Source organism: Nuphar pumila, chromosome 15, assembly GCF_984573655.1.
Source record: "Nuphar pumila chromosome 15, dmNupPumi1.hap1.1, whole genome shotgun sequence".
In the NCBI taxonomy this organism is placed as follows: domain Eukaryota; kingdom Viridiplantae; phylum Streptophyta; class Magnoliopsida; order Nymphaeales; family Nymphaeaceae; genus Nuphar; species Nuphar pumila.
Genome location: NC_143263.1, coordinates 15792677 through 15817578, shown reverse-complemented (window position 1 = coordinate 15817578; position 24902 = coordinate 15792677). Strand labels below are relative to the sequence as shown.

Below are 24902 nucleotides of genomic sequence, written 5' to 3'. Positions count from 1 at the left end.
CTTGTTTTGTCATCATCTAACCTTGTTCATCAAGACTTCCATCTCACGTCATCGAGTTCAAGGAAAGCCCTTGTGTGAAACAAGGTACTAGCTTAGTTTGTAGACCAACTTCATTTGGTCAGACTTCTTTACCCATATGAGTCAGGTACCTCAAAGAGACCCTTTTGTTGGGCTATGTATACGTCTTTAGCTAACGTCACTGTCAAGTCGTCTATGTCTTTTATAAGATCTCTTTTTGAAAATACTATGTCAGAGTCAATCTTTTCATCTTTCAAAACTAGTGTGTATACTTTTTTGTTATCGATCGAGCTTCACACACTTGACAACAAAGAGATGTATCTGTAGACACACAAATTTTGACCGAGACATTTTATGTCATGAGTTGCGTAGTAAAATCCAGTATTTTTGGCTTATTTTAAGGTTTTGCTAGCTTCAACTTTATTTTTGGCTTCTAAAATGACATTCTCAAGGTTTTTTTTTTCAAAATATTGATTAAACTAAAGAATCTCATCTTTCCAATAAGCCAAAAATCATGTCAATACAACATCATAATAGAAGGTTATAATAACTAAAACAATGTGACTTGTTTAGTAAAAACTTATTTTTCAAGTAAGGCTCACTTTGATTGCATTTTTGACCATCAAAATTATCTAATTTGGTTTTTTATTTAAAAGGTTAATTAAAGTTGATGATGTTAGCTTTCTAACTCATTAAAAATTACCTCAAACGGACTTCTGAATAGAAAGTTATGGCCAAAACAAGTTGGCTTATCAACTTACTTTTACCCAATTCCGCTGACAAGTTATGTTGTCATTAGCAGTTGCCCAAAAATGCTGATGACAAGATAACTTGTCGTTAGAGCTTTAAAAGTGTTGTGAGAAGATTTTTAGGTTGGCATCAAGGGGGTCTAAAAATGATGAATTATCGTCAGAGGTCATGCGTTATCATTAGAGTTTTCCAATAATGACAACTTAATTTGTCATTAGAGAAAATTACCGTCAGCTACAATTTTCTTGTCATTAGTCATATTTTTTGTGTGCCCTTTGGATAAAACCCCCCCTCTTAACCTTTTAAACTTGGATTTGGAAGGTTTTCAAGTCCCAAAACTCCTATTTACATAGATAAACCCTCCATCCAAGGCAATAAACCTTAGATGAATTTCAACCTTTTATTCAAAGAGAACCCTTTTAAAAGTTTTCCATCTTGATGGACTCTGGATGTGTAAACCTATTCAGATTTACTTAAAAAACTATAAATAGGAAGACATTCCCTTATTTCAGCATGTGGCATTCATTTGGTGTTTGCATCTCTACTTTGCCCGAGTCTCTACAAGGCCTAACATAGCCGACTTAGCCAAGCCCACCTAGCCTAGCCTATCTAGGACCTAGATCCCTTATCTCACCTCTTTTTTGGAACTTGTGCCTAATCAAAGTGTCGCCCATACTCATCTGCGCCTGTCAACCATAGAGAATTATGAATATATTAACTTTCCAATGCTACTGAGACGACAATGATCTGATGGCCGGATGTTGAGAAAAGCCTCGAGGAACACATACTAATTGACTATTTTATAACACAGGATGAATAATGGTGTTAGATCTTGAATCCGAAAAACGAGCATTCCAGAGGAGTTTTTTGTTCTAGCTCCAAACTAAGCAGACCTAAATCTGAGTCTCATTTTTTCAACAAGCCTAAAAATGTGAGTTTTTGTTACTGGATTACTAAGATAAAAACAAAGGTTATAGGTATTTTTTGTGAAAAAAAGTCACTAAGATGAATATTTTATATTGTTCATGCTTATTTTCAAAGGTCGTGGAGACAAAATATGAAAACATGATGAACATGTGAAACATAGCCATCATAACGACACTGCTAGAAAACAAAAAACAAAAAATAGAAAATAGAAAATAAAATAGGCTTTGGATCCAAGGTAGATCCAGATCTAGAAAACACCAAAAATGGATACTAACCTTGCTACACTAGAATTTTGGCAACTTTGATCTTCAGATCAAGCGAGCGGTCCCATCATGGTTGCCATTATGTGAATCTTGAATTTTTAGAGGATTAAAAATACAAGTTTTTTTACCAAAAATATTTAAAAAATAGATCCAAGATCCAAATCCAAATTTGAAAAGAGAATTGTTCTTCAAGACCTCGCGCCTTTGATCCTCCATTGAGCAAGAATCAACCGAATCAGAAACTGGAGATCATTGTTGCTAGAGCTTGCATTGCGAATGTGGGTGTACCTCAACACAAATTCCTAAAAAGTGAGTTTGGTAGTGAAAATCATAAAAACTTGAGAAAAATATGAAACACAAACAATATAATATTCGTTAAAAAAATTAAACTTAATAAACAACATAAAATAAAGAAAAAACAAATCTCACCTTGGGCTTAGATAACACTTTCTACAATTGACAAGTCGAAAGAGTACTAAGGGTACTTTAAAGCACAAACCTTACATGTATTTATAGTTTTCCAATCAGCTCCCATATATTTACATTTTTTATGTATCCGAGATCCATCAAGATGAACGGCTTTTAAAGGATTGTCTTTAAATGTAAGGTTGAGATCGATCCAAGGCTTTATTTACGTGAAAAGGGTTTTGAGACTTGAAAACCTTAAAAATCCAGTTAGGTTGGGTGATTTTTATCCAAAGGACGCACCAAAAAAGCAACAGTCAAAATTATTATTTTTTGTTTCCAGTTGCTATGGCATGCAACCTTACCGTTATCTAATCCAAACTTATATGTACGAGAGAGAGAGAGAGAGAGAGAGAGAGAGAGAGAGAGAGCTGAATGGCGTTCCATCAGTGCCTCTCAGCTAGCTTCGCCCTCGCACTGAAATCCAAGTCCTTTTATGGCGATTCCACCTCTCTCTGGACATACCCACCTGGCGATTTATCTCATTCGGGTATGAATCTTCTCCCAGCCATTCGTTTCCTTGCTCTTCCTGAGGAGTTCTTTGCATTTTTCAAATAATTCTGCAGAGCTATGTCTAGATGGTCTCCATGGCGAATAAATGACTTCTTTTTTCCATGATATTTCTTTATGAGCAGAACCATCGATGAGATTATTCAAGATAGGTTCAACAAGAACTTCTGTCGTTTACAATGCTGGTTCTATCGAGAATTCCCAAATGGTGAAGAGGCAGAGTTATGTCAAAACGGATAAACGCCAATCTGAAGTCCACATTGAGAAGGTACCAACAATTTCATGGTTTTTGGTTTCCTTTCAGTATTATTTCACGCATTTTTTGCATTTTTTTCTGTCGAATGCCGTTTTTGCTTCGTTGGTTTTTCTTTGTTTCTGTTTCCTTCTTCCATAGGATTATTGTGTCAATGTCCTAAGGATTAGTGAGTTAAGTTTTTAGAATTTCAGAAAGGAACAAAATTATCGCCTTGTTAAGGCAGATAAGAATGAAAATTGTTCATGGCAATTTAGTTGGTAACTTTCACTCTAAAGATACATGTAGAAGTGTAATATTGATTACCGTGTGCTTTAAACTTATTGGGGAATTTTCCAGTCTTCTGTAACATAGAGACTGTATGCTGCTTTGCTTGTCAAATTTAGGTAAATTACAATGGGTATCTAACAGGCTTGGGGTTAATGTTATACTTTGTGTTTTCTACAGCAGGATTAATTGACCTACATTTATGCCTCCGAATCCGTCATGGCTATTTTTAGTTTTGATAATAAAAATTTCTTCTATTACTGTGACATGACACTAACAGATGAAGTTAAAAATTTATACAATTTTTTTTTTGGAGGTTAAGAGGAACTCAATTTTTGTAAAGGTTTAGTTGTCCTCTTGGTAGAGAATAGAAACTGTATTTTAGTGATACTTTCGTACTTGACTTTCTTGAATATTGAAATAGTCTAGTATTAGGTGTGTAAAAAACTTAAACTTGAGAGTTTATAGGATCTGAATCTCAAAAAAAGAGAGTTGGTATGATCTAGTCTTGTTCCATTTTCTACTTCTTGACATTGCACTATTCTTTTTCTTTATGTGGTAAGATTATGAATGGCGATTAGTCTACAAATGCAACACTGATTAAGAAAGTGTTGCATAATTATTTGAGATAAAGGTTTAGGTTTTTGGATGCTTCATTCTTTTTTTAAGCGCCTGCTTTTCTTATGTCACCAGACGTAGCATTCAATCGTTGAGCTGGGATAATAATTTTCAACATAGTTATTTGTTTGTTTTTTGACTCAGTTGAATATTAGTAGAGGGACGTATACACAACCAGAAATCTTGGATTCCAGTTTACAACTGCAGGTCACTTCATGTACCAAGTTTGCCTAAATTCAAACCTCAATTTACTTTACTAGTGCTCTCTCTCTCTCTCTCTATATATATATATATATATGTATAGAGTAATCCGTATCTTCAAACACGTAATGTGTTTAAAGATATTTTGGACGAAGGGTCGCTGTTGATTGTGCACAATCAAACGGCAATGCTGCGTTGTTTTTTTTTTTGCACGCTCAGGAGATTTAGTGGCGGTCTTGACAGCCGCTAAATCTCTGGGCGGAAAAACACATATTTAGCGGCAGTACAAAACCACTGCTAAATCATTAATAAAAAAACATGCGGAGTTACACCGCGCATTCGAACGGTTCGAAGGAAAACCTTAAAAGATTCTTGATCTGTGGAATCATGAGACTTAATGGCTCTATGGCATTGGTTCTAATTTAAACTTCAAGTACAGCCTCCATGGACAGGTATATGTGACAAGTCAGCACTGATCAATGATAACTGCTTGATGATTTTTCAGTGTCAGCAGATCGAAGCCATCAAGATGCCCTATTCAGTCATGTCTACTAATAAATGTAAAGTATGTTTTCTCAAAGAAATTAGTTGATTTATCTCAATTTTTGTACTGTCGATTGCTATATCAAAGATGAGTTAAACTCAATTTTTGGACTTTCGATTGCTATATCAAAGATGAGTTAGTGAAGTACAAATGCAGCAAATGAAATACAGTCCTCGCAAACACTAGCAAAAGGTGTTCATGAAAAGGCCAGCTGTTCCACTCAAACCCCACCTCACCCCTTTCTTTTGGAGCCAATTAGACACAGTAAACAGGAGAAACTTTCAGACAACCTAAGACTTTGATTATATATATAGGAAAACCTGTATCTTCGAACGGGTTTTCCTTCGAATCATTCGAACGTGCAGTGTAACGCTGCCTGCTTGTTTTTTTTTAAAAGATTTAGCGGCGAATTTGTACCGCTGCTAAATACGTGTTTTCCGCCTAGAGATTTAGCAGCGGTCAAGACCGCCACTAAATCTCTTGAGCACGCAAAAAAAAAATGACGAAGGGTCGCCATTTGATCGCCCCCACCTCACCCCTTTTTGGAGCCAATTAGGCACCGTAAACAGGAGAAACTTTCAGACAACCTAAGACTTTGATATATATAGGAAAACCTGTATCTTCGAACCATTATATTGTAATGAGATATTGCGGAAATATAAAGAGTGCATACAAGCACATACAACAATGAATAAAAGAGAAAATATCACAAGTCCACGAAGGGACAATACAAGCACAAGCCTTTAAGAAGGCAACAATATACAAAGCCTCTTATTGAAAAGAGAGAGGAGCTCTCCAAGATGAAAATACACAAGGGGATCACCCCTATTTATACAAGAGAAGGAGGAGGAAAAAGGAGGGCCAAAGGGCCTCAAAAGGAGAGCCAAAAGGGGGCTCCCATAGAGTCGTTGGGAGCCCCCAACGGTCACATTTGTGACCGTTGGGGGCTCCAACGACTTCTATGTTGGAGCCCCTTTTGGTCCTCAAAAATAATAAAAAGAAAAATAAAAAAATAAATAATAAAAATTACATTTGATCAAAAAAGGAAAAAATAGTTGTTTTCTAAAACAACTGTGAAATTACAAAAATACCTCTATCGGGTATTGATGTAATAAACAGAATATATATATATATATATATATGTATATATATATATATATATAATAGGTACATTTTAACACCCCCCCTCAAACTTTACGGGGGAAGGACGGAAAGTTTGCCGAGAAGAAACATGAACCGAGGAGCTGGAAGAGCTTTGGTGAAGAAGTCTGCCAACTGATATTCTGAAGTGACATATGGCAGAGCAATAGTTCCTCGTAAAAATTCGTCACGAACATAGTGGCAATCCATTTCGATATGCTTCGTACGTTCATGAAAAGTATGATTGCTTGCGATATAGATGGCACTCTTATTGTCGCAACACAGCTTGGAGGCTTCAGTAATATCAACTCCCATATCTTTAAGCAAACTGCGAAGCCATACAAGTTCCATTGTTGTGGTTGCCATTGCCCGGTACTCAGCTTCAGTGGATGAGAGTGAAACTTTCTGCTGCTTCTTGCATCGCCAGGCAATCAATGAGTCCCCTAAAAAGACACAAAAACCAGTAGTTGAGACTCGATCATTGGGATTACCTCCCCAATCTGCATCAGTATAAGCAAGAAGATTCAAAGGGGAAGAGGAGGATAGAAATAGCCCTTTATTGATGGTATTCCGAATGTAGCGAATGATTCGGAGAACCGCACTCATATGCACGGTTGTAGGAGCATGCTGAAATTGACTGACTGAGTGAACCGCATGAGTGATATCTGGTCTGGTGATGGTTAAATATGTAAGAGACCCAATGAGTTGTCGGTACGGTGTAGGATCTTCCAGAAGAACCCCATCTTCTAACCGTAACTTGGCATTAATAACCTCGGGAGTCTCTACCTTCTTATCATCAGAAATCCCAGACTTAGAACATATATCTGCAGCAAGCTTCATCTGTGACAAAATATATCCTCTAGGAGAATATGCAACCTCAATTCCAAGAAAATATCTGAGAAAACCTAAATCAGACATATCAAAATTATCTTTTAACATATTTTTAACATTAATAATACTACTTTGATCATTTCCAGTGATAATCATATCATCAACATAAAGCAACAAAATTACGATACTAGAACCTGCATTTTTAACAAAAAGAGCAGTGTCAGTATAACAAGAATGAAATCCTAATTTTATCATGATATCACTAAAACGATCATACCAAGCCTTAGGAGCTTGTTTAAGACCATATAATGCCTTTAAAAGCCGAAGTGTTTGACCTTGCTTAATATTTATTCCGGGTGGTGGATCCATATAAACTTCTTCACTTAAACTTCCATTTAAAAAAGCATTTTTTACGTCAAGTTGATAAATAGGCCATTTTTTGGTTGATGCGACAGCTATTAAGGTTCTGACACTTGTCATACGAGCTACGGGGGCGAATGTTTCTTCGTAATCAATACCATATTCTTGGGAGTATCCCTTAGCAACCAATCTTGCTTTATATCGTTCCAACGAGCCATCGCTTTTAGTTTTAACTTTGAAGACCCAGCGACAACCAATAGGTTTTTTGTGTGAGGGTAGATCAACTACTTCCCAAGTATTGGCCTTTTTTAAAGCATTTAGTTTAACTTGCATTGCTTCAACCCAATGAGGTATAGATTTAGCTTGATTATAGTGGGTTGGTTCAAAATAAGAGTGTAGAGTTATCAAACATGCCCGATAGTTGGGAGTTAAAGAGTCATAGGAGACAAACCTATTTGGGGGTATTGATATTCTAGAAGAATGCCTAACTTGTGGTTCCTCAATGGATTCGGAAATTTGAGAGTATTTTTCGAGGGCACTAATAGGTTTTTCTTGATTTCTTCTTGAGTAAACATTTATATTGGCATTGCTATCATGAACATTTGTATTGGCATTATTATCATTTGAGAGTGTTATGTCAAGAGGGGATACCTCGTGAGTGTCATCTATGTTTTCAAGAGAATCTTCTTGTATGTCATCAATAAGATCATATAAGAATACATAATCAATTTCATTTGTCTCTTCTATTTTATCAAAACCGTTTTCGTCTTCGAGAAATGTTACATCTTTTGAAACATATAGTTTATCATTCTTAAAATCATAACATCTATACCCTTTTTGATTTTCACCATATCCAAAAAATACACATTCAATTGCTTTGGGAGATAACTTATCCCTTTTATGTAGTAGGACAAAACATTTGCAACCAAAAATACGAAGTCGATTAAAATCGGGTGAAAACTTAAAGAGTTTCTCATAGGGAGAAGCATTTTTTAACTTAGAAGAGGGCATTCTATTGATTAGATAGGTTGAGGTAAGAACGGCTTCCGCCCAATTTTTTTTTGGAATATTTCTAGACACAAGCAATGTTCTAGCGGTTTCTATAATGTGCCTATGTTTCCTTTCCGCTAGGCCATTTTGTTGAGGAGTCCTAGGACATGACTTTTGATGACAAATGCCATTTTGGCTTAAATAGTTTTGGAATTCGTGAGATAAGTATTCACCACCGGAATCGGATCTTAAAATAGATATGTTACTTTGAAATTGATTTTGAACCTTTTTATGAAAATCTTTAAAGAAAGTAAATACTTCCGACTTATGACTAAGGAAATAAATCCAAACATACCGAGTAAAGTCATCAACAAACGTAACATAATATGAATAACCCCCTTTAGACATAACCGGAGAAGGACCCCAAACATCCGAATGCACCAATTCAAAAGGCCTTGATGAGAAAAAAGATCTAGTTGGAAAAGGAATAGACTTCATTTTTCCAAAAATGCAATCTTTGCAATTAATTTCTTTTTCCTTACAAAATTTGTTTCCAAAAGGAAAGAGATACATTTTGGAATAACTTGGATGACCAAGTCTTTTATGCCAAGTTTCCATATTTTTTTCTTGGACATAAGAACAAAAAAAGTTTGTAGGGAGATCAAGATGGTCCATATAATAGAGGTCTCCCTTTCTATGGCCTTGCCCAATCCGCTTCCCGGACCGGAGATCCTGCACAAAGCAACCATTAGATGAGAAAGATATTTCACATCCATGGTCGGCAATTTGAGAAACCGAAAAAAGGTTTAAATTTAATTTGGGAACAACTCTTACTTTTGGAACACAAAAATTTTGAGAATCTTTAAAAGAGCCAATACTTGAAATTTTCAAAAAAGTTCCATCGGCCGTTGAGACACAAGAGTCCTTTGAATTGATGCAAACATCACTAAGTGCATTCTCATGAGGGGTCATATGAAAAGAAGCTCCGGAATCAAGGATCCAAGAATACGTACTGGGTGATGATGTCGAAGCAATGGCCGCACCCGATGTGGAGGAAGAAACTTTAAGCATTTGTTGGAGAGCCATAGATATTTGTCCAAGAGTTTCTTTAATGTCATTGTTTTTGCCTTCATCTTCTTTGGAGGTGGTTTCTTCAAGAGAGGCTACTTTAGGCTTGAAGGCTCCCATAAGCTTTGGACAAACGGGTCTAATGTGACCCGGCTCATTGCAATAATGACAAACAATCATTTTTCTTCCTCCATTGTAGTTCCCTTGTTTCCCAAAATGAGGAGGCTTATAGGTTCTAACATTGTTACCCGGTTTGGATACGGCAAGGACTTCATCAACATGCTTACTCATGCCAAGCCTTGTCTCCTCTTGAGTGATTTCGGCAATAGCATCCTCAATAGGAGGAAAAATAGATCTATGGAGAAGTGAGGATCTCACTTGCTCAAATTCGGGGCGTAGCCCAAAAAGAAATTGAAACAATCGCTCTTGTTCCATTTGTTTTTGTCTTAAATCAACATCTTCCATAGAAACCCACTTTGGCTCTAAAAGAGCCAATTCATCCCATAGTGGGTTAAGGGCACTATAGTAGTCTTGAATGCTAGAATCACTTTGCTTGGTGGTTCTAACTTTTTCTTGCAAGAAGTATGCTCTTGCAAGATCCTTTTGGGTATACATACCCCTCATAAAGGACCAAGCCTCATTGGCTCGACGAAATTTAGCTATATTAGCACATACCTTAAGCTCCACATTGTTCATAAACCACGCAAGGATTTTTGCGTGATTGCTTTCCCAATCTTCTACTTCCTTTTGATGATTTTCAATGGCCTTGAGACGAGCATCTCCCTCAAGAGCTTTTTCTTGATCTTCTTCCATTTTTGTGAGCATAAGCTTCGGTTCCGGAACGGTCCCCATGACATAACCCCAAAGCTTCTTCCCTTTGAGATTATTCTCCATTGCCGATGCTCACATCATATAGTTCTTTCCATTGAGTTTGAAAGAAAGATCAATCTTTGTCTCCATGATGTTGCCAAGAAGTGAGAAGATGTCCACCAAAATAAGAGATACACGAACCACACCTTTCCTTCAAGAATCGAGTGGCTCTGATACCATGTAATGAGATATTGCGGAAATATAAAGAGTGCATACAAGCACATACAACAATGAATAAAAGAGAAAATATCACAAGTCCACGAAGGGACAATACAAGCACAAGCCTTTAAGAAGGCAACAATATACAAAGCCTCTTATTGAAAAGAGAGAGGAGCTCTCCAAGATGAAAATACACAAGGGGATCACCCCTATTTATACAAGAGAAGGAGGAGGAAAAAGGAGGGCCAAAGGGCCTCAAAAGGAGAGCCAAAAGGGGGCTCCCATAGAGTCGTTGGGAGCCCCCAACGGTCACATTTGTGACCGTTGGGGGCTCCAACGACTTCTATGTTGGAGCCCCTTTTGGTCCTCAAAAATAATAAAAAGAAAAATAAAAAAATAAATAATAAAAATTACATTTGATCAAAAAAGGAAAAAATAGTTGTTTTCTAAAACAACTGTGAAATTACAAAAATACCCCTATCGGGTATTGATGTAATAAACAGAATATATATATATATATATGTATATATATATATATAATAGGTACATTTTAACATATATCTTGTCGTTATTGATATGGTCATCAAAAACGATTGAAAATGCTAATGCCCTATCAGTTCCAATATTGAATCAGATCATTATTGTAAGGTGTAGCTGGATCTCAAATACATCTTGATCAAATTCAGAAAATTCTTTGCAATGTGTTTCCTCTCTTCTGGACAAGTTATCTATTATAAACCAAAAAGCAACTGAGCAATGCAGCCATCTAATATATGCTACCTTGTCCATGTATCTGAAAGCTTTTCTAAACATGCTCTTTGTTATCGTAGGTAGATGAAAGTTTTGAAGAAGGGGATTAGGGCCTTATATGAATTGGTATTTGGGAACTGGTGGATATTTCTATTTGCAAAAATTATGCACGTGTACCATAAATTTCAATATAAGAAGACACATGGGAACATAGAAAGGTTCAAGGTTCACTTGGTCGCAAAAATGCAAAAGGATCAGCTTAATTTTAATAGACCTTCAGACAAGTGGCAATGCAAATTATTTGGATTCTACTATATCTAGTTCCCACTTTTAATTGGAGATTTCATTAATTATCCAAAAGAATGTTCTCCTACTGGAAAATTACATGAGTGGGTTTATATCTAGGCATAGTTACCAATATTGTTGATATTTTGAAAATATCACGATAATGTCAGTATTTTAGATCAAGACAAAACTATCGGCAATATATCTCGATGTTTTCAATGTATTGCTAAAATTAAAAATATTGAGATAATATCACAACATTTTCATGATAGTTTCTGAAAAAATCTTATTTTTTATATTTTAAGCCTATTTTTTCTATTTTTAGTCTTTTAAATTTTAAAACCTTTGAATCTTGTTTCTTTATATTTTTGCAAGAAAAATATTGCAACATTTGTTATTTTTGTAGATTGGTACAGTAGAGAACCGAGAGAGAGAGAGAGGAAAAGTCGTTCTTCCCTTTGAAATTAGGTCTAATCTCCTGTTTAAGTAGAGATTAGCCAAAAGAATAAAATTACAATTAGGTCCCTTATTATTTATAAAATATAAAAAACAACCTTAAGCATGAATAAAACTCTAATTAGTCGACTTATCTTAACACCCCCTCTCAAGCTGGAGCATGGATATCAAGCATGCTCAGCTTGCCGCAACATTTTGAGAAACTGGGCCTGGCAAGAGGCTTTGTAAAAATATCTGCAACTTGATCCTCAGAGATTACATGCTTGGTAGAGATATGTTCAGCTTGAACCATATCTCGTATGTAGTGACAGTCAACTTCAATATGTTTTGTCCTCTCATAAAATACCAGATTATTCGCTATATATGTGGCTGCCTTGTTATCACACATCATCACCATAGGAGATAAAACCTTCACTTGAAGATCAGTTAGTACTGTTCGAACCCATATTAATCCAGCTGTTGTTTGGGCCATAGCTCTATATTCTGATTCAGCACTTGACCTAGCAACAACAATTTGCTTCTTGCTTCTCCAAGAGATTAAGTTACCTCCCACATGGCTACAGGACCATCACAACTATGCTGCGACAACAAAAACTCTATTTACATTACTAGCAACCGGATATTCCATGAACGAACGAAGCATATAGAGATGGATTGTCACTATGTACGAGAGGAATTTCTACGCGGCACTATTGATCTCCCATATGTCTCATCAGAATATCAGTTGACCGATTTCTTTACCAAACCCCTTGTTGCTCCCCAGTTCTATTTTCTCTTAGACAAACTTTCGGTTGTCCAACCGTAAGTTTGAGGAGTGTTAAAAATTGTAATCTCATAGTTAATCTCATATACGAGATATCTTCATCATATGTAATCTTATTTTTTTTAGTTTAGTTTCTTAGTTTAGTTAGAATTAGGCTAGTTAGAATAACTTTCTATTTTCTGGACATTCAAATAGGCTTAATGCCTTTATTGACTTTTCAGTCAATAAAGCATAAAGCAGCAATAGGAGACGTTGGACTCCCAACGACTCTAATTAGAGTTGTTGGGAGCCCAATGACTCCCCCACTCTAGCTTCTTTTCAGCCCTATAAATATGGGCTTTTACTTCTTGTTTGATTATTATTTTTTTTGAGGGTTTATCCCATCTTAATGAGATAAATTTTTCTCTCTTGGTGTGTGCACTCTTTTGAGTATTTTGGTTCTTGTGAGTGTGTTGAATGAACCTTTGTGTTCATTGAGAAAGATCTTTTGTGAGCTTCTTTTTGAAGTTCCATTTCGGGTTCTATTTCCTTACAATGTCTCCATGAGCTGCTATGAATGGCATGCATATCTTATAAGAAAAATGTAAATTATGAAATAATAAACAACACTAAACTAACAAGTCATAAGATCCATGACAGTGCATGTTTACATAAACAAAAACAAAATCCCCAAATGTTTCTCAATACTTAAAAATTTTACATAACCAAAATTTTTTTAAGTTAAAAAAAAATGAAGACTTCTTCTTCTTGCAAGAAATCAAGCCCTAAATCACTCTCAAGTTCTTTAGGAGTGAACACAAACTCACCTTAAGGAGTCTTATTGTATATTTCAAAAAAAGAAGAAGAATATAGTGCAACATAAAATGCATTAATTGTGTTTTGTAAGATACACCCTGTATCGGGTGTATCGTACGAGATAGGGGTGTATCGTAAGATACACCAGATACAGTTACAATACACACCCATATCTCGATAAAGGTGTGTATCGTATCGATTAGGCCCAAAGTAACGATTACTTACAACACTGGTTGTTTGTGCACATTAGTGCAATTTACAGAGCTAAAATTGAACAGGAAACCTCTTCAAGGAGGAAAAAATTGAGATGCTTGGGAAGAGAGGGATTGTACTTTCATTGATGTGAATGATCACATTATAGTTCAAAGATATATAGAAAAGCCTCCAATTAAATAACATAAAAGACATGCACAAGCTAGTGCTATATTGTCTGTGTGAGTTGTGCTGCTTGTGTGCATGTCAAGAATCAAATACTAATGAGCAGAATGTGCTTTGTTCTCATGTTATTAATGAAATTCATAGAAGTGGCACTAACACCACGAGAATATTCCAATGATAAATTATATACTGATGCAGGAAGCAAATATCTTTCTGCTTTGAAAAGCCTTTAGGAATACTACATCCATGGCATGATATTCGATCACGAGAACTAACAACATACATGCCAGGCAAGAAAAAGAACACTGATAAATTAACCTAGTGGACAATGGTGCCTTTAATGCATCATAATATTTGCTTCCATCCATCCATATGGCTGTTCAAAGATGAGCATAAAATAAGAAAAAATAATCCATTACACTTGGCAAATCCAGTTATATGACTGTCAAGTGCTGCAACAATACCCATAGTCACAAATCTCATTCTCGGGATATTCTTGGCAAAGGAATATCTCAGGTGATTTTCAAAAGATACATATTTCTCAGAAAATAAATTGGAAAATCTCAGCATATATATATATAGAGAGAGGGGGGGGGGGGGGTGAGGGATTGCACTGGGCAAGAGCATGAATTATGCAACCAGTGGGAGAAGTTTAATGGGATATTGAAAAAAATTAGTAGCACTGCATGATACATCTACATTCTCTTTCAAGAGACTTCAAATAGTCTCATATCGAAGAGAGTTAGGAAGGGAGGGCCTCCCACATTTTATAAAACGAGGTGATGCCCTTCCCTGCCTATGGACAGCGTAGCATGCCATTTTGCAAGGGCTAGCAGCAATGAATGCTGCCTGCCATCATTCACTGCTTTACATGGCAGTCATGCTGAGCATTCAATACCAGGTATTGAACAAAAAAAGGCTTACACCATCAACTCACATTGTTTTAGCGTCTTTTTAAGATTTTGCAAAAAAAAATGCGAGATATTCAGCTTAAGTGAGATTTTGAATGTCTCACAAAAAAAAAACGTTAATATCTCGTTTGATGTTTTTATGGTGTTTTTTTTCGTGAGATATTCAAAACATCAGCAGTATTTGTTACTATGATGATACCTTGCACTTCCATCTGCTCTAGCTGTTGTAATATATTGTTACTAGGGTCATCTGTACATCGCATACTTGAAAATTAAGAGCAAAGGGGGAATGAACTGGCTCATACTCAAATGTACTATTAGCTATTTGAAGTGCCCACTGGCATATTTATGCAACATCACAGCCCACATATTTTTAGTCTAAAAGAAGACCTCAGCAACCTAGTGTCTTTCATATACAGCCTATGAGGAAGAATTATTATATTGTCTATTGCTCTCAGTGACATGATCATCTACAAAGAGGACATAAATGGTGGTTGCATGAGAGCCATGTCACATGGACACTCCATTTTGCCCTCCGTACTTGTGTCGACATGCGTGTCCCCATGACACGCATCGACACCTGGACACACCATTTTATCCTCCGTACATACAAGTTTGTATTCAATTTATAATTTATAATTATATTTTCAGTATATAATACATATTTTAGATATAGCATATACATTTAGATTATATTCAGTTTATTTTGTATTTATTTGATATTTAATATATATGGTCGTGTCCCCGAACCCACAGTTTTGGGAATTGTCGTGCCGTACCATCCATACCCGCACCCACACCTGCACTCGTACCCAGGTGACATAGCATGAGAGTCAATATGGGTAAAGGAGTACTATGCTTGACACTCCTTGGAGCCCAAAGTCTACACAACAGGAGTAAAATGACAAAGAATGCTCCACAAGCTTCTTATAAAAAAATGCTTTCACTAACATTACCACCTTAGTTTCTGGATCGCCCTCATTGTTCTTGTGGTTTCTTTACGTGAATCTAGGTCAAATAGACATGGAAAAGTGTACAAAGCATCACATAATCATGCTTAGTACGGCACAAGGGTTTGGTAGAACTAGAACAAACGGATAATCTTCTCTATGTGTGTGTGGATGTATGATGTGCATGTAGTTGTGTACAGTAAAAAATCACAATTTACAGCAATAACGCCTGAAAGTCATCTTAGACGTGCAGATTCTTAAAAGAAAATCTATGATATTATAGTTGATAAATACTCATTATTAAATCCAAGTTAATAAATAAATTCATACATGACCAATGCCAAACTTTAAGAAGAAAAATTACTAAAGTGAAATTAAGAATAGAGTGTTGACTGCATCTACAAGTTTGTCTTTGAACTGTCATGGTGTGTCCAGTGCTTGGCTCAATGTCATGTTGTTTGACATGACATAGATGCATAGTCACCTGTATCATTCAAGGCAATTTCTCATCGATGTTTTTTCTCAAAGTTTTTTTCAATAACTGCGTTTTCTCAGTAGAAGTTTAAAAAATATAAATAATAATAAAAAAGATAAGAAAATTGTTAAGATAAGTCGACTAATTAGAGTTTTATTCATGCTTAAGGTTGTTTCTTATATTTTATAAATAATAAGGGACCTAACTGTAATTTTATTCTTTTGGCTAATCTCTACTTAAACAGGAGATTAGACCTAATTTCAAAGGGAAGAATGACTTTTCCTCTCTCTCTTCTCTCTCTCTCTCGGTTCTCTACTGTACCAATCTACATGCTATCAGAGCCGACGCTCTTGGGAACGTGACCTCTTGTTCTGCGCCATATCGCGTGAAGGTGGATTGTGTGAAGAAAATCGCGTGAAGGTGGATTGCGTGATCTCGAGATCACGTGAAGGTAGATCATGTGTAGAAGATCGGGTAAGGTGTCTGTTGTTTTCTTTTGATCGCGTGAAGGTAGATCACGTGTAGAAGATCGGGTAAAGTTCCATTGTTTTTTTTTATACAGATCTGTAGTCTGACAAAAGTCATGACTTAGATCTGTAATCATATCTACAAGTCGTGGTGAAGCCATGGGCTTTCGGTCGACCCGATCTGATGAGTGTAGGTATGGGTGTTGTACAAATGATGTGAAGCGGGTGACAGGCAATATCTATGCCTATGCTTTGGTGATGATGGAATGACAGCGTGGAGCAGACGCTGTTCTCAAAGTTTTTTTTTTGGCAGCATGAAGCAGACGTTGTTATCAAAGTGTTTTTTTTTTTTGGGATCTGATACAGATCTGCAGTATGGATCTGCGTATTGTGGAGCAGATCATTACTATGTTATGCTACTGTGCAGCAGCGTGAAGCAGACGTTGTTATCAAATTTTTTTGATCTGATACATATCTGCAGTGTGGACCTGCATAGTGTGGAGCACATATTTTTTTTCTCTCCCAATCTGATACAGATCTGGGTGTCGTGGTGAAGAAAAATCACCGTCGTCGATCTGCGTATTGTGCAACAGCAACAATTGTTGAGATTTTTGTTTTTTTTGTTTTAATCATTATGGGTGAAGCTCCCAAATCTGATTACAAGAATGAGGTTATTGGGGAATACAAAGCTTTTGCCAATCCTTTCTCATATGGCTCTTCCGTTAAATTGAATAAAACAAATTATGCAAGGTGGTCCAGGATGCTTATGATGTCGGTGTCTGGACATCGTAGAAAGCATATTTTATTGGAATCTGAGCCAAATGATAAAATTGAAAAATATAATACTTGGGAAGAAGATAATGACATTGTTATGTCATGGATCACGAATAGCATTGAACCTCATATTGCAGATGGCCTAATTTATTATAATACAGTCAAACAGATGTGGGATAATCTTCGAGATACATATTCTCAAGAGACGAATGTGAGTCGTATTCTCCAAATTGAACAGGAGATATATAATTTACAACAGGGTGATCAAACCTTGGCCCAGTACTATGCTTCTGTTAAGGCTGCCTTTGAGAGACTTAATGCTCACAGACCTCTGTGTTGCTCAAAATAGAAGGATCATCAAGAATAGACTATGATTGCTTGGTTCCTCATAGGCTTATCGTCAGAGTTCACAGTTGCTAAAGTCCAAATGTTGACCAGGTCTGATGTTCCTACTCTTGCTGATGCATACAATCGATTGAGTAGACTTGTCATCTCTCTTCCACAATCTCAACCTGCATCTCAGTCATCTGCTTTAGTTGTTCCATCTAGTTATAGATGAGGAAATACTATGAATGTTAGAGGCAGAGGTCATGGAAGAGGTATGGGAGGTAGAGGTAAACTCCAATGTACCTATTGTGGAAAATCAGGACATTTAGAAGATTGTTGCTGGGATAAACATGGACGGCCTGCATTTCTTCCATTGAAGCCAAATGTTCCAAAAGCTAATGCTACAAAACTAGAGGTGGAGCATGAATCCAATTCTCCTAGTGAACCTATCACTCTTAGCCGTGCAGAATATGAGGAGTTGGTCTCTCATCGTCCTTCAAGTTCCTCTTCTCCTGTAGCTGGTGTGGCCTACTCTACTGAAGATCATCTTTCTCCCCATGATAGTAAGTGGATTATTGACTCTGGTGCTTCTAGACATCCATGTGAAAATTCTCAAAAAATTTCAGATCTAAAAGCTATTACTGCACATCGGGGAGTCTAATTAGCTGATGGGAGTTCCTCCCCGGTTATCGGTCAGGGAAATGTCTCTATATCCCCTTCCTTATAGTTGAAAAATGTCCTTCATGCTCCTTTATTTCCTCAAATTTTACTGTCAGTGAGTTGCCTTACAAAAGAGCTAAATTGTAGAGTGATATTTGATCATGTGTGCTGTCATTTTTAGGATTTGCTGACGGGAAAGAAGATTGGTGGAGGCTATGAAGAAAATGGAGTCTACTATCTACATCACCCTGTGGGAAACATTTATACTGCAGTCGATTCTTCCTCAAGTCTTGTTCAGTGGCATCGTCGTCTCAGACATCCTTCATTGTCGAAGCTTCATCGTGTCATTCCTCAAATTTCGTCTACTACATCATTTCAGTGTGAAGCATGTTAGTTGGGCAAGCATCATCGGAGTTCGTTTCCTTCTATTCAGAGTCAGTCCAATCATAAGGTCTTTGAACTTCTTCATGCGGATGTATGGGGTCCTAGTAAGATTCCTACCAGGACCCAATGTCGTTATTATCTTATTATTGTCGATGATTTTTTTAAGTTGTCTTTGGTATTCTTAATAAAAGAAAGATTTGAAGTTCCTAACATTATAAAATCTTTGGTCATTGAAATAAAAACCCAGTTTGAGTCAGTTGTTAAGATTATTCGCACTGATAATGCTCTTGAGTTTAAAACCACAACATTATTGCAATTTTATCGGGATCATGGAATTAAACCTCAAACCTCCTGTGCCTATACCTCTCAACAAAATGGGGTAGTTGAACGCAAACACAAGCATCTCCTTGACGTAGCACGCACCCTTATGATTTAATCCAATGTTCCTGCTTCATATTGGGGTGATGCAGTTACCACTGCCTGCTATTTTATCAACTGCATGCCTTCATCATCTGTGGAAGACCAAATTCTTTTACAAATCCTGTATCCGAGTGCACCTCTCTTTCCTCTTTCGCCCAAGGTATTTGGGTGCATTTGCTTTGTGCACAGACTTGGACCCGATGGTGATGAGTTAGCACCTCAAGCCACTAAGTGTATATTTATAGGCTATCCAAAAAACCAAAAGGGGTATCGATGTTATGATCCAATCTCTCGGCGGGAGTATGTCAGTGCGGATGTATCCTTCTTGGAGTCCCTTCCATACTATTCTAGTACTAGTACTCGGATGCAAGCTGATCATGATGACTCTTTTCCTCTTCTTGTTCATCCTTTTTCTTTGGAATCAGTGCCCTTATTATCGAATCCAACTCCACCTACCTCACGGTTTCACAATCCTCCATTGGTGTATGTGAGTAGAGCTCCAACTCCTCCAGTGCATCCATCTACTTCTTTTCCTGGGGTAAGTACTCCTGATAGCAATGACATTCATGTTGATGATGACAGGCCAATTGCTCTGCAGAAGGGGACACGATAATGTACCTTATACCCTATATCTAAGTTTGTGTCAGATGCCCGACTCGGTAATCAGATGAAACTTTTATTTCAGCCTTAACGACTGAAACTATTCTTATGAGTTATCAAAAGGCAGTTCTCGATAGCCGATAGAAGCAGGCTATGCAAGATGAAACTGATGCTTTATTGTCTCAACAGACATGGGACCTCGTTGATTCCCGAGAGGATGTGGACATTGTTGGATGCAAATGAGTATATATCATTAAGTATAACTCAGATGGTTCAATTGAAAGGTATAAGGCCAGGTTAGTAGCAAAAGGCTATACTCAGACATATGGGGTTGATTCCTTTGAGACCTTTTCTCCTATAGCACGAATGGGCACCATTCGGCTTGTTCTTTCTGTAGTTGTTCACCATGGATGGAGTTTGTGTCAGCTAGATGTGAAAAATGCATTTTTATATGGAGATTTGTCTGAGACAGTCTACATACAACAACCTCCTGCGTTCAAGGTTGAGGGGGAGTATCAAAAGGTGTGTAGATTAAGGCGATATATGGTTTAAAGCAAAGTCCTCGGGCATGGTTTCAAAAGTTGTTTGAGGTGATGTCAAAGTTTGGTTTTAATAGATCAGCGTCAGATCACACATTATTTATTAAAAAAACTAACTCAGGCATAGTAGTTATGGTGGTATATGTGGATGACATCATCTTTACAAGAGATAACATGAATGATATTGCAACTACAAAGGCTCATCTTCAAAAACATTTTGTTACAAAAGACCTTGGTTCCCTTAGATACTTTCTGGGCATAGAAGTAGCCAGGGGCAGTGAGGGTATGGTTTTGTCACAATGGAAGTATGTTCTTGATTTACTAAAAGAGACAGGAATGTTGGGAGCTAAACCAACAAATATTCTCATGGATAACAAAGTTCATTTGTTTGATGAGGGGTCAAAACATGTTGATAGCAAGAGCTATCGCTCATTGGTAGGAAAGTTACTATATGTGACAGTGACTAGACCTGATATTGCTCTGGCTGTAAGCAAGGTTAGCCAATTCATGGACAAACCGACTGAGGTACACTGGAATGCTATAATGATGATACTTAGGTACTTAAAATCCTCACCTGGAAAAGAGTTGTTATTCAAGAAAGGAGGCACTTTAGAGGTAGTTGCTTATTTTGATGTTGATTATGCTGGGTCTGTAGAGGATAGGAAAATCTACCACAAGAATGTCTTGAAGCAGTCGTCTTAACCATACTACTTTCATAGCGGTTGTAGCCATGACTCTGTACTTAACTTCAATTGATGAAAGAGAAACCTTTTATTGCTTCTTGCACCGCCAAGAAATCAAAGATTCTCCTAAAAACACACAAAGACCAGTAGTTGAGTATCGATCATTGGGATCACCCCCCAATCTGCATCAGTATAAACAGTCAGTCGTAATGAAGAAGAAGCAGACAAAAAGAGTACTCTACAAATGAAGGTTTTAAGATATCTAATAATTCGTAGTACTGTTCTCATATGCACAGTAGTGGAATCATGCTGAAATTGACTTGCGGTGTGAACAACATGTGCGATGTCAGGTCGTGTGATGGAAATGTAAGACAATGCCCCAACAAGCTGTCTGTAGGGCGTTGGATTCTCAAGTGGTTTTCCATCATCAATTTTTATTTGGTATTTACGACTTCAGGAGTGTCAACATGTTTTTCATCTGTGATTCAGACCTGTCAATAATATCAATAGCAAATTTCGATTGAGTTAGTAAATAACCTCTAGGAGAATAGGCCACTTCGATTCCAAGATTTTTTTTTTAAGAAACCCAAGTCACTCATTTCAAAGTTGGTTTTTAGAAATTCTTTGATGTTGCCAACTCCCTGTTTACCACTTCCTTGATGATCGTGTCGTCCACATAAAGTAGAAGAATAATAATACTTACATTAGATTTTTTAATAAACGAAGTTATGTTAGTAAGACAAGATTGAAAATCAAAAGTAAGCATAACTTGACTAAATTTGTCATACCAAGCCTTTGGGGCTTGTTTAAGTCTATACAAGGCCTTATGTAAACGAAGAGCTTTTCCTTGAAGAATCTTAATACCAGGAGGTGGTTCCATATAAACCTCTTCAGCTAGACTACCATTAAGGAACGCATTCTTGACATCCATCTGAAAGATATGTCATTTCTTTACAGAGGCAAGAACAATTAAAGCTCTTACAGTGGTCATTCGAGCGACTGGTGCAAAAGTTTCCTCATAGTCTATTCCATATTATTGGGAATAGCCCGACTAGCCGAGCTTTAAAATGTTCAAGAGTGCTATCACTCTTGGTTTTGACTTTGTATACCCAACGACATCCTATAGGTTTTTTTCTGGTGGGATATCTTGAATAGTCTACGTATTTGCCTTTTCTAAGGCACTTAATTCTGCTGACATGGCTTCAACCCATTCGAAATGTTCTTTTGCAATATCATAATTAGAAGGTTCTATGTAGGAATATAATAGGGCAATATATGCTTGATACTTTGGCGAAAAAGACTCATAGGATACAAATTTTCCAGGTACTTTTGATACCCTAGATGATCTTCTTGTTTCTATATGATCTTGTGCTTTAGTATATTTTTCTAGAGCACAAGATTGCTATAGGTTACCCCGTCTGAAGTATTGAATGCATTCTGGATGAGATGATTTAGTATTTATTACATTTTGTTCTTCTTGATCAATATCTTCCTTATTAATCTCTGGAACTAAGTCCAGTAAGAAGGAATATTAATCAATTTCAGTAGAGTTTTTAATTTCAAAAAAACTTTCATTTTCTAAGAAGAATGCGTTTCGTGACACATATAGCTTTTTCATTTTAAGATCAAGGCATCTATAATCTTTTTGATTGCTTGGATAACCAAGAAACACACATGGAATAGCACAAGGTGAAAATTTATCATTTTTGTTGAAGAAAACGAAATATTTACAACCAAATACCCTTAACCTTGAATAATCTGAGATTTGTTTGAAGAGTTTTTCAATAGGAGAAATATTGCTTAACAAAGATGATGACATTCTATTAATGAGATATACCGCGATTAGAGTGGCTTCGGCCCAAATTTTTTTTGGTACTAGATGAGTAACGAGTAGGGTTCTTGTTGTTTCTATAATATGCCTATGTTTTCTTTCTGCCAGACCATTTTGCTGTGGGGTATATGGGTATGATCTTTGATGTGAAATACCATGTAAATTTAAGTAATCATTAAATTCTTTAGACAAAAACTCTCCCCCTGAATCAGTACAAAAAATAGCGATATCATTCTTAAATTGATTCTTAACCAGTTTATGAAATATTTGAAAATGAAAAAATACTTCGGATTTATGTTTGAGAAAATAAATCCAAGTATGCCTTGTAAAATTATCTATAAAAATGACATAATATGAAAAAACCCCTTCGGATATAACAGGAGCAGGACCCCATACATCCGAATGCACTAACTCAAAAGGTCGAGAGGAGAGAAAATTTCTTTCTTGAAAGGTTTATCTCTTCATTTTTCCCAGAATACATTTTTCACATTTAAATGTTTCAGAATTACAAAAGTTTTCCATATTTGAAAAAAAAATGAATTTTGGACATGCTAGGATGACCAAGTCTCTTGTGCCATAGATTCAAGTTCATTTTCTTAACATTACAACAAAGCGTATTCTTGAGAATTTCCAAAAAATTCATGTAGTATAAGCCTCCTTCTCTATGGCCTTCCCTAGTCAGCTTCTCTGACTGGTGATCCTGTACTCGACAACCACGAGAGGAGAAAAAAACGTTATATCTATGGTCAGATAGTTGAGAAACAGACAAGAGATTGTGATTTAATTTGGGACTACATCTAATTTGTGGAATATAAAATCCTTTTAGGTTTTGAGAATCTTTTTCAAAATTTTCTATTGCTTCGATTTTTAGTGATGTTCTATCAGCAGTAAAAACATTAGATCCATTTGAGTTATGACATTCGGATAATATTTCAATATTCAGAGTCATGTGAAAAGAAGCACCTGAGTCAAGAAGCCATAGAGTTTTACCTGGATCGGAGGTGCTCAAAGAAAAGACTGTTGCTTCCGTAGATAAAGATGCTCCCTTGAGTAGTGGTCCGAGTGCTTCCACCAATTGTGCAAGAGATACGCTCTCAATGGACGTTTCGCTTGATTTTTGAGGTGGTTCGACGGAGGCAACCTTTTTCTCATAGGGTCTCTTTAATTTTGGACAGTGAGTTTTCACATGTCCAGGTTCAAGGCAATAGTAGCAAATGATTTTTCTTTTCTCAAAATCATTCATTTATTTTTCATCATTTCTTCTTCTATAGTTGGGAGATTTGTAAGTCCTAACAAAGTTTCCAGGTTTCGAGATGGCTAGAACTGAGTCGTCATTGTTCTTGAAAATTCTACTTTTTAGTCTATTTTCTTCCATACTCAACTCCTCTATCGTATCTTCTATTGACGACACTTTTTCACGATGGAGAAAAATAGACTTAGTGGATTCAAATTCCGATCTTAATCCTCTAATAAAATGAAAAAATGCTCCGCATTGATTTGGTTTTGGCGAAGTTCAATATCTTGTGGACAATGCCACTTTGGTTCAAGAAGAGTTAACTCTTCCCATAATTCCGACAAGCCATTAGAGTACTCTCTAATGCTCTTGTCTTCTTGAACCATATTCTGAACTTTAATTTGTAAATTGCACACATGTGCAATATCCTTAAGAGAATACATTCTCTTAAGGTAATCCCACGTAGCATGCTCGAATTTTGCAAGACTCGAGCATTTCTTTATGTCAACACTTGTGATAAGCCAAGACATAATCTTGGTATGACCCATTCGCCATTCCTTCCACTTTTTTTCATAAGTAAAGATGACCTTAATCCTTTCTACCTTCGTGAGAGGTATTTCTTTCTCTCCTTCATCATTGGTGAGGATTAGTGTAGGTTCCATATCGGTCCCGTCTACTAATCCTCATAATCTCTTTTCCCATATAAGATGCTTCATGATTGAAGCCCATGTGACATAATTGAAATCATTGAGTTTGATGGGCTTAATGGTGACATTATCATTGTCATCCATTTCACAATTTTTGGGAAAGAAGAGATAAAGCGAAGATGAATAAGGAAAGAACAAGAAGAAAAATAAAGAAGAGGATACTCTACCGCAAACGGTGAGTATAAGTATTCCTCTAAGCTCTTAAGTCTTTACACGATCAGAACTTCAAAGAAACTTTAATTTCTTTAAAAAAACTTGAGTGGCACGCTTCTCAATGCA

At 36.6% G+C, this 24902-nt stretch overlaps 1 protein-coding gene across 1 annotated transcript in view; it reads left to right on the top strand.

Annotated features, from left to right (window-relative positions):
- The first annotated feature begins 2726 nt into the window (after window positions 1-2726).
- LOC149814617 (peptidyl-prolyl cis-trans isomerase CYP38, chloroplastic-like) overlaps window positions 2727-24902 on the top strand; it is a 55951-nt gene continuing 33775 nt past the window's right edge. The window contains exons 1-2 of the mRNA XM_089990204.1: window positions 2727-2913; window positions 3059-3201. Coding sequence (XP_089846330.1) covers window positions 2799-2913; window positions 3059-3201 — 258 coding nt within the window. The 5' untranslated portion in view covers window positions 2727-2798. The remainder of the gene's footprint in view (window positions 2914-3058; window positions 3202-24902) is intronic.